Genomic DNA, 10684 nt, shown 5'->3' with positions numbered 1-10684 from the left:
AAAAAAAAAAAAACACTTTAAGATCTCTCCATAGACAAGCACTTTCTGAATAGGACTTAGTTGCTCAAAAAATGACACCAACAAATGACAAATAAGATTTCTTGAAATTGAAAAGCTTCTGCACAGTCAACGACACACTTGTCATATGAGGAAACAACCTACATAATGTGAGAAAAATACATTGAGTCCATTTAGTAGTGGTGGTGTTTATAACTATGTTTATAGCTATGTTTATAACTTCCTACATGGGATTAGTTCACCTTCCAGGAAGTTAGTCCTTAGAGAAAACTGATTTTTCCTCTCTCAGCATCCATTGATTGCCTGTAGCTCTTCATCATGAAGTGGGGACACATGAAATTCCCTCCATTCATCATGGCATGTCAACTGGTTTTGCCATTATGCAAATCTTAGACCACAATGCTGTGGAGATTTCATTGATGTAACTCCCCTAACATGTCTAGAATGCATTAACTCACAGCGGGTGTCTTGACCCTCTTGCTCTTACATTCTTCCTGTCTCCTCTTCCTAGATGTTGTCTGAGCCTGAGGTGTAGATAGAGATTGCAGTGTAGATTGTTGCTTTTGGCTGGGAACCTCACAGTCACATATTTTAAATATTTTGATCAGTTGTGGAACTTTGAATAGCTTCCATTTGTTGCAAAAGGAAATTTCTTTAATGAGTGATGAGAGATATATTTGTCAGGCTGCTCCAGAATTCTCAAGCAGTGCATTCTGGGTCAGTCTTAAAGCAGAAAATGGCAATGATCTGGGCCCAGAGTTTCCATTCTACCACCTTTGCTGAACACAGAAATTTTAGCCAGTGCTTTTTGGCATAAAAAATAAATAAAAGGAAAAGAAATAGAAAAGGAAGAAGTCTAATTATTCTTGTTTGTTGATATGATTCTATATTCAAAAAGAACAAAAGATTCCACCAAGATGGATTATCAAGATACAAAGTCAACATACAAAATAAATTACTTTCTTGTACTTTAATAATAAATTCACTGAGAACGATTAAAAAGCAATCCAGTTGCAAGATCTCAAAATATGAACAGTAATAAACCTAACCAAGCCCAGTACAATAAAAATTATTAAAAAATTGAAAAGGCACTTAAAGGTAGAAAAATGTACCATGCTTATGACATAATTAATTTTTCTACAGGGCTATTCTATCCAAAGTAATCTACAGAGTCAGCGCAGTTGTCATTGAAATACTCATAGATACTCTTTACAGAATAAAAATCAATACTAGAATTCACAAATATCCCAAACAGCTGATGTAATTCTGAACAAAAGTAGGTCTTCAGAAGGTATACAATATATGATTTAAAAGTGCACTACAGTGTTGTATTATCACTGGTAGCTGACTTGTTGACCAGTGGCATAAGATAGAGGACCCATAAACAAATCCATGCATGTATAGTCAATATACTGTTCAGCAAGTGATGCCAGGAAAACTGGATATCCACATATACAGGATTAAAAGTAGATCTCTAACTCTCACTACATAAAAATATCAATTCAGAATGTACCAGAGTCATAAGACCTGAAACTTAGCAACAAGGAAACATAGGGGGATAATGTCAAGATACTGGAATAGACAGCAAATTCATAAAGAGCACTCCAGCAATTCAGAAAATAAATGCAAGAATTGACAAATGGGGTTACATCAAATTCAAAAGGTTTTGGACCACTAAGGAAAGAGACAAATAAAGAGACGTCCTACAGAATAAAATGTCTTTCCCAGTTATTGTTCTGATGGAAGACTGTCCAGTGTACACAGAGAACTCCCACCTAACAACAAAACCAGTTATCTAAACAATGCACAAATGACCTGAGCAGACAATTCTCAAAAGCAGAAACACAAGTCACCGAAGAAATATAAAAAAAAATTTCAGTGATTTATGTTATCCAAGAAGTGAAAGTCAAAACTTCCTTGAAATTTCATCTTACTCCAGTCAGAATGGCTGTCCTTAAGAAAATAAAACAAAAATAGCAAATTCTGATGATGTGGAAAAAGGAAGGTGTATACACCATTGGTTGGAAGGAAAATTAATACAGTCATTATAGAAAATAGTGCAAAAGCTTCTCAAGCAACCAATAATAGAACTTTCTAATATTACTGCTCCTGAGTGTGTATTCAAAGGAAATGCTACTGAAATGCAAAATTGATACCAGCATGCTTACTGGAGAAATTTTCACAATACCTAAGATATGGAGCATATCTAGGTACCCTACCAACAGATGAAATGACAGTATAAGTACAGTATATGTACATAAATGGAGTGTTATGTAGCCATAAAGAAGAATGAGATTTTGCTATTTCCTAAAATAGATGGAGTTGGAAGACATCACTTCAAATGCAGAAAGCTAGACACAGAAAGATAAACATGAATTATTTTCTCTGGTGTGGAAACAGAATGAGGGAAAACAAAAGAAATGAGCTGAAAGTAGGAAATGAAAATATTAGTAAATTAGAACACAGGGAGAGAAAAAAGTGAAGCTAGAGAGGGCAAAAGTGAGGGTAGATGTGAGTAAGGCTGGATTCATGCGCAAATGGAAATGTCAATGTGAAAGTCAGTAAGTTGTACAATTAATGTGGACAGCATGAAAAAGACCGATGCAAACTCAGTCAGATAAAACCAGCATAGAACTGGGGAGATGGGCAGGAGGCCCCAGCCTTAGCTGAAGAACTGTTGGCAGCTAATCACTGCTGGGTGAGGAAGAGTTGATCATCCTTAAGGGAGTGACACTAGATAGGTTGAACAGGCTTTGTTGGATGAACTCACACAGAGAAACATCTGGGTACATAAATGACTAGATATACCTTGTCTTATGTAACAGAATGCATGAAATTCTATGGGTGGGTTATAGGTAGGGTGCAGATAGGGGAGGGTATCTAAATAGGATTAAGATATATTGTATGAAATCCACAAAAATTCAATAAAAATATACATTGAGGGGTTGGGGATTTAGCTCAGTGGTAGAGCGCTTGCCTAACAAGTGCAAGGCCCTGGGTTCGGTCCTCAGCTCTGAAAAAAAAAAAAGACAAAATAACAAAAATATACATTGAAAGGAAAAAAAAGAGAAAATCTTACTATTGGAAAAGAATCAACAGAAAATCCAAACCAGTTGGCAGATTTTGAGGGCTAGTGCAGGAGCAGTTAGTGAAGCCATGTATACAAGATGGGCTATGATGTTTATGAAAGTGCACTGGAGGCGGGAAGTTCATGAAAGACTTCCACCTGCCATGGAGAAGAGCAAAGTTCTCCCCAGCGGTTTGAGAAGAAGGAAATAGCAACAGGGTCAGGCATATGGAAGGCTCCACAGGGGCCTGACATCTGAGAGGTGGGTCAGACAACCTGAGTAGGAATCTGTACATGGGAAAGTTCAGAGAGAATGGAAAGAAGAGAGTGAGGTTAGTAAGAGGAGAAATTAATGAGATAAGGAATTTCCTGGTGGAAGAAGTTGTAATTTTAGCTTTCTTTTCTCATGGGAGATCGGAGCAAGGCCTCTAAGTTGCCTGGATTTTAAACTATTTTCCTCACTGTCTCAAGCACAGAAGCTCCACATCTTGGCCAGCCTCATCTTGCTGGCCTCACAGATTGCCCTGCTCCAGGATCACACACAAATTTCCTCTGTTCCTTCTACTTTTTCCCTCTCATTGGTCATCTTGCTTTTCGGGAAGGGCTCTGCTCCTGCCCAGACTTCTCAGGGCCATGGGAACCAGATGCTACCAGACACTTGTTTACTTCTAGGAAAGACAAAGCTGGACTTTAACTTTGCAAGTTTTCCAATCTGTTTGTGGGTAAAGAACATCATCTGTGGCTGTTCCCAGTGTGTATCAGAAAGGGGCAATTACTGGTACCCAGATTTTTGCAGTGCCCAGCGCAGACTCTGTGACACTCCTTGCTACTCCCATTGCTCATATGTCCTTCCATTCAATCCTGTTATATGTATAGGGCCTGTCATTTCATAGCCTTACAAGACACCTTAGTCCCAGCCTGCAGGTAAATACCTTTACAGGAGGTGGGCACTTGTAAGACAACTGTTACCCTTATATCTGGGGGACGAAAAAAGGGATTTTTTAAAATACAAAAACTACTAGAAGTAATAATGGTTCAGCTGGAGTCAGAACTTCCTTTGAGCTTCATTGTCTGTTTAATCCTTAGACTCACAAGAGAATATTTAGCAAGTCAGTATCTCAGAGAGCCTTCTTTTACTCTGGAATTCAGACAGAAGAGGCATTGCAACGACTGATCATGCTCTATTCACTACTCCTTGAGTTTTTTCTTTGTTCTTTAATAGGGACTGTTGATTTGCTTCTAAGCAAAAGACTGCTGCTCAGCATGGCTCAGACTAGAGCATACTTCATCCTGGTCTCATGCCTGATGTTTTTGTCTCCAAGCCAAGGTGAGCTCTTTGAATGATGATGTTGGAACTAATGTCTTCACTCCATCTCTTTGCATTAAGAAGAGGCAGAGTCAACTTTAGTCATATGTAGATCCATATGACTGCTCTAATCCTGCTTTATCTGGGACATCGAGATGGAATTTTAAATTAGGTCCTATCTACAGCCACTGAAGCCTTATTAGTTCATCTGTATAGCTCTACCTCTTATGCCAGGTTTGAGGAGGCTGGGGGAATTCCCGTGCAGAGGAGAGAGGCATGAGAAAGGCAGAGCTAACAGAACAAATTTCATCATTGTGAATTCTTGTCTAGAGGAGAAAAAGCCTGAGAGAGAATTCAAGGATGCAGGAGAGCAGGAGTATGCAGTCACTCTGTGCGAATGCTGTACCCTTGAGTTTCTATAGAAGAGCTTCAACAATGTCAGCCTTTGCCCTATCCTGTGCATCTCCTTTAACTGCTTCTCCTTTTCTAGGCCAGGAGGTTGAAGAAGATTTTCCCTCTGCCAGGATCATGTGCTCAGAAGGTGCCAATGCCTACAGTTCCTACTGTTACTATTTCATGGAAGACCGTATGGCCTGGGCTGATACAGATGTGCCTGAGGAGAGAGATGTGGAGGAGGGAGGCACCGGAAAGCAAAGGCAGTTGACATTTTCTGGTACTCTCAGAAGCTTCACAAAATAAGACTGATCATCAACTTGCCTCATCACCAACTTAAACTTCTCCCTCCAATGTGTCCTTCATTCCAAACTTTGTAATCAGTGCTACTGGTGGTCAGTGACGGCATCGTGGGTAACAATTTCTGCACTGTCCCTTTTCTTCCACATTCATTGGAGGTCCTGCCTACAGTATTGCTCAAAACTTCTTTATGTGTAATATATTTTCTCCTCCAATCCCCACAGCTCTTTTGCCAGAATATGAATTCAGGCCACCTTGTGTCAGTGCTCAGCCTGGTTGAAGGCAACTTTGTGCATCTCTGATTAAAGAGAGTGGTACTATGGATGCTAATGCCTGGACTGGCCTCTATGACCCCAAAAGGGTGAGTGCATAGCCTCCTTTTCTGCAATAATCAGGAGAAAGAACTGGGAGAGCCAGGTCTGCCCAGTCCAGAGCCAACATTCATAATGTTTGTAGAAAAGCAGTGTATACATGTGTCCCAGAACATGTGGATATGTTGAGGTTCACTGGAGATTGTCGGAGAGAAAGCTGAAGGCTAAACTTCTACTCTGTTCCACGCATTCATAGATTTCAATCTATTTCCAGCAAAATAATTTAAGTGTCATTTCTTACCTATCCTGTGTGTTAGAAGAGAGCAATTTACAGGTGATGCAAGAGTATTTACTGCCTTCATTTGGAGAATCTGATGCTGTGCAAAACAGTGCCCTCGCAGCAAAGAATGTGCCAGATTATGAGAGTTTTGTGCCACCAGAAAGAAAAATTAGAAACCACTTTCTGTAATGAGCATTTATGTACTTTACAAAACTCAAGAAAAATATATTTTTGTGGGACACAAGAAGCTGGATATTCCAGGAAAGGAGAAGTTTAGAACAAAATCAAATGAAGCAGTGTAGAAACCAAGGAGACAATCAGGTTTATTCCTGGAGCATTTCTTTGAGAGTTTCTGAGTGTGCACACAGCCCAGATATTTTTGTTACATGCTGATTTGTGTCTGCTCCATTTGACTATATCCCTAGAACCATCGTTGGCACTGGAGCAGTGGGTCCCTGGTTATCTACAAATCCTGGGCTCCTGGAGCTCCAAACAATACCAATCATGGTTACTGTGTATCCTTGACTTCAAACACAGGTGAGAGGTACAGATTTTCCACACTGTTACACTTTCAGCTGCTCAGTTCTAGGGGTGGACATAGGACAGTAGATAGAGGCAGGGCAGCACACACTTTTAATCCCAGCAGTCTGGTTTATGTAGCAAGTTCCACAGCAGCTGGGGCTACAGGGAGACCCTGAAAAAAAAAAAAAAAAAAAAAAAAAAAAATTAAAGGTGTCTGCTTTATTTCTTGTTTTGAGTCTTAGAGCTGGAATAGGCCCCTCTCCTGATTCTCTCAATCTGATTTTTCTCATTATTGGTTTGTAGGATACAAGAAATGGAAGGATGATAATTGTGATGCACTCTATTCCTTTGTCTGCAAGTTCAAAGGTTAAATTCACTGGGGTGGGGGCTGGGGGGGAATTTTATAGCCAGACCAGAAATTCCTATGGCATCAAAAATTAAACTAGACCATCTATAAAATGCAAATCAGAGACTCTCTTCCCTGCTGAGCTTGCTTATATCACTGATCAAGAGAATGTTTACCCACTCTTGTCTGTAATCCTTCATTACTGAAATAAAAAGGACTTCACAATGTGCTGTTTTCTGCATCCATTGTGTACTCTGAGGAGGTACAGGTGTCTGGAATGGAACAAATTGTAGCATTTCCAGGCTTGCTGTCCTACAGACACTTAAAATTATATCCACACAGCATGCGTGCTGTTTTTGATCCTATTGTTACCAAAGGTAGTAACAATAATTTCACCTAAAATCCATGTATTTTCATGAACTTACTGTGAATTAGAAATTATTAGACTGTTGGCTCATGAATGACTGGTATGTTTGAGCAATCTAGATTTATATGGTTGAATTCTAAGTAAGTCATTTTCTGGGCTCAGTTAAAGTTGAAGCCATAATCCATGTGATAATTTAAAGAAGGAGAACTGTCAGGTCTACAATGTTGAATGAATCAGTGATAGAAAAACAAGAGGCTTAGAAGTCAGCAATTTTGTTAAATGGCACTCTAAATGAATGAACAAATAGATTTATAAAGAACTCGTTTAACAAAATATGCAAGCATACTTAATTACCTCTTTAAAGACCCTATCTCCTAATATAGTCAAAATCTGAAGTAGTAAGGAAAAATTTTTAATAGTTTACTTTTTTAATTACACAATTCGGTACTAATCAGAGGCTGTATCAATAGTAACAGTCAAATGATATGCTAAATCAATCAATCAAAGGACAGAGATCCTCAGTCAGAGTTATAGCCATAACCACATCACAGGGAAAGCAAACATGCAGTTTGGATCCCACATACCGTAGGAGACACTACACATATTCAAAGGTAAGAATAGTTTGAAAGCAAAGGCTGGGAAATATATGATACAAAGTACCACGAAAGCATTGAACTGTCTGCAGTATATCAGATTAATTATATTAAATGGTAGCACATGTCTATAACTTCAGCATCTGGGAGGCTGAGGCAAGAGGATTGCAAGTTAGAGACCAATGTGGGGCTTCAGGTTAGCTTGGGCTACATAATAAGACCCTAGCTGAAAAAAAAGATACAAAGCACCCGAAATATTAATCTTTTTAAAGATTTTATTTTATTTTTAAAATTAGGTTACATGTGTATGTGGGTAGATACAGGCCAGAAGAGGATGTCAAATCCTATGAAGCTGGTGGTAATGTGGTGCCTGACATGGGCGCTGGAAATCAAACTTTGATCCTCTGAAAGAGCAGTACATGTTTTTAACTGTCAAGCCATCTTTCTAGCCCCTCATATTAGTTTTTAAAATAATGAATATTACAACTTCTCCAGACCTGAGCAAATCCAATCTCCCTGACCCTACATTCTGCTTTTCTTCTAGCCTTGGGCACAGGCCCACTTTTGTTCTTAGCACCCCAGATATCTAGATTATACTTAGCCCAGACCCGCAAACTGCATGCTGATCCCCAGCATCCAGACCAGTTCAGTCCTTCAGTCTTGTTTCTTAGGGTCTTCACAGGCTGCCCCACCCCCAACATGCCTTTGCACACCTGAGATCCACCTTCTTTCCTGGCTGTTCCAACTCCCAACTTGCCTGGGATTCCGGAGAACAGCTTTCTTCCCTGGTAAAGTCTGATCCACTGCGCCCCACCCCCAATCACACACTTTGCCTTGACTCACCCACAACCTGAGCAGATCCAATTTCCCTGACCCCACATCCTGTTCTTCTTCTAGCTTTGGACAGAGGCCCACTTACATTTAGCACACCAGATCTCTGAATGACCTTCTTAGTCCAGACCTGCCCACTATGACCTGATCCCCTGCACTCAGACCTGCTCAGTTTTTCAGTCTAGTTTCTTAGAGCCTTCACAGGCATTCCCTACCCCCAAGTAGCCTTTGCTATCCTGAGATCAGCCTTCTACTCTGGCTGTCTGCAACCCCACCTTGCCTTGAATTACCTAGACCAGCCTTTTACCCTGGTAAGTCAGATCCGGCTCACGGTGTCTTGACCTTCCTACAACCTGAGCAGTTCCAGTATCCCTGACCCCTACATCCTATTCTCCTTCTAGCCTTGGGCACAGGACAGCTTTTGCTCTTAGAACCCCAGATCTCTGGACTACCTCCATGAGGCAGTAAGCTTTACGAATCACACTGTGTCCATCCCACTACATTGGGACCACTTACAGCCCCTCCCACTCCTGCAGAGTTAGGCTTCCCTGCCCTTTAGAAGGTGCCAAAACATTTGAAGACTGCCTGAGATCATCTGAATCCAGCCTCCACCTAGCAAGCTTCCCAAATTGTACTGTGCCTGCAGACTAGAGGGGCCCAGACCATAGGAGGAAAATACACCATCTGATTCTCATCTGATTTGGTCCTCTTTGGGAAATCCTGAGTAAGTGGGCTAGAGTCATCTGGTCCCTCCAATATAAAATAAAATGAGAAAACCCAAGGCCTAGACCAACCAACTCTTCATACCCAATAAGAAAACAATAAAGGCACGTCAAGTATACAAACAAAAACAGACAAACTCAACAAAGGCTTGAGTCTCACAGCAGAATTAGAAACAACAAAATAAATCCATAAGTCAAAATCACAACAAAAAAATAAAAGTATGAAAATCCCAAATAATATGTCCCCACCAACTCTTCTACAGAAGAGTTCTACAACGAGAAACCCCTAGAGATAACCCAGGATACAAAATTTAAAAGAACAGTCATAGATATAATTAAAGCATACAAAGAATTTAAGGAATACACACAAACAAATAAAAAAACTAAAAGAATATATATATTCCAAGCAAATAGCCCCAGGAAGCAAGCAGATGTTGCAATTTTAATATCTGACAAAACAGACTTCAAATTAAAACTCATCAGAAGAGATAGGAGGGTTACTTTATTGTAATCAAAGGAACAGTTGACCAAGAGGATATTAAAATCATAAACATTTATGCATTAAACTCTGGAGTGCCCAATTTCATAAAATCAGTTGCCCAGGACTATAAAAGAGAGATTGACAGCAACGCAGTGATAGTGGGCAACTTTAATACCCCACTTTCTTCAATGGACATGTCAACTGGACAAAGAATAAACAGAGAGACATCTGAATTAAATGACACAGTACATGAAACAAACCTAACAGATATAAAAAGAATATTCTACCCAACCACCAAAGAAAACACTTTAAAAAAATTATTTATTACTTTTATTTTATGTATATGCATGTATTGCCTGCATGTAGATAAGTGCACCTGTGTTGTGCAATGCCCATGGAGGTCAGAAGAAGCTGTCGGATCCCCTGGCACTGGAGTTACAGACAGTTGTTACCAGCCATGTGGATGCTGGGATTTGAACCCGGTTCTTCTGCAGAAACAACCAGTGTTCTTAACTGCTGAGCCAGCTCTCTAGCCCCAAGAATACACTTTCTACTCAGTAGCTCATGCAAGTTATTCTAAAATTGACCACATTCTGGAGCACAAAACAAATCTGAACAAATATAAAAAAATTTTGAAATAATTCCATGCCTTTTATCAGACCACAGTGCAGTAAAGCTTATAATCAACAGCAACAGAAGTTCTAATAAATACATGAACTCACGGAGATTAAACAACACTCTCCTGAATTATAAATAGGTCAAAGAATAAATTAAGAAAGAAATAAAAGTATTCCTGGAAAAAATGAAAATGAGAACACAACACAACAAAACCTCTGGGACACCTTAAAAACCATCCCAAGAGAGAAGTTTATAGCTCTTAGTGCCTATATTATAAAACCAGAAAGAGCACATGTAAAAGACTTGACAGTACAACTCAAGACTGGAATAGCAAGGACAAACCAACCCAAAACCTAGTAGATGAAGAGAAATAACAAAAACCAGAGCGGAAATTAATGAAATAGAAACAAAGAAAACAATACAAAGAATCAATAAATCTAAGAGCTGGTTCTTTGAAAAGCTAAACAAGATAGACAGACCCTTAGCCCAGTTAACCAAAAGAAAGAAAGAGCAAATTCAAATCAACAAA

General features: G+C 39.5%; 1 protein-coding gene across 1 annotated transcript; it reads left to right on the top strand.

Annotated features, from left to right (window-relative positions):
- Nucleotides 1-4348: 4348 nt before the first annotated feature.
- On the top strand, nt 4349-6568 carry LOC103742047 (lithostathine-1-like). The gene is given in 6 exon segments (XM_008843047.1): nt 4349-4412; nt 4882-5000; nt 5309-5372; nt 5375-5445; nt 6101-6212; nt 6501-6568. Coding segments are annotated over 6 exon segments (498 nt in total).
- Nucleotides 6569-10684: the final 4116 nt, after the last annotated feature.

The sequence above is a fragment of the Nannospalax galili genome, unplaced genomic scaffold, assembly GCF_000622305.1.
Source record: "Nannospalax galili isolate Female #2095 unplaced genomic scaffold, S.galili_v1.0 scaffold190, whole genome shotgun sequence".
Classification (NCBI taxonomy): Eukaryota; Metazoa; Chordata; class Mammalia; order Rodentia; family Spalacidae; genus Nannospalax; species Nannospalax galili.
Note: the sequence above shows the minus strand (reverse complement) of the source record. Positions and strands in the feature narration are given on the sequence as shown.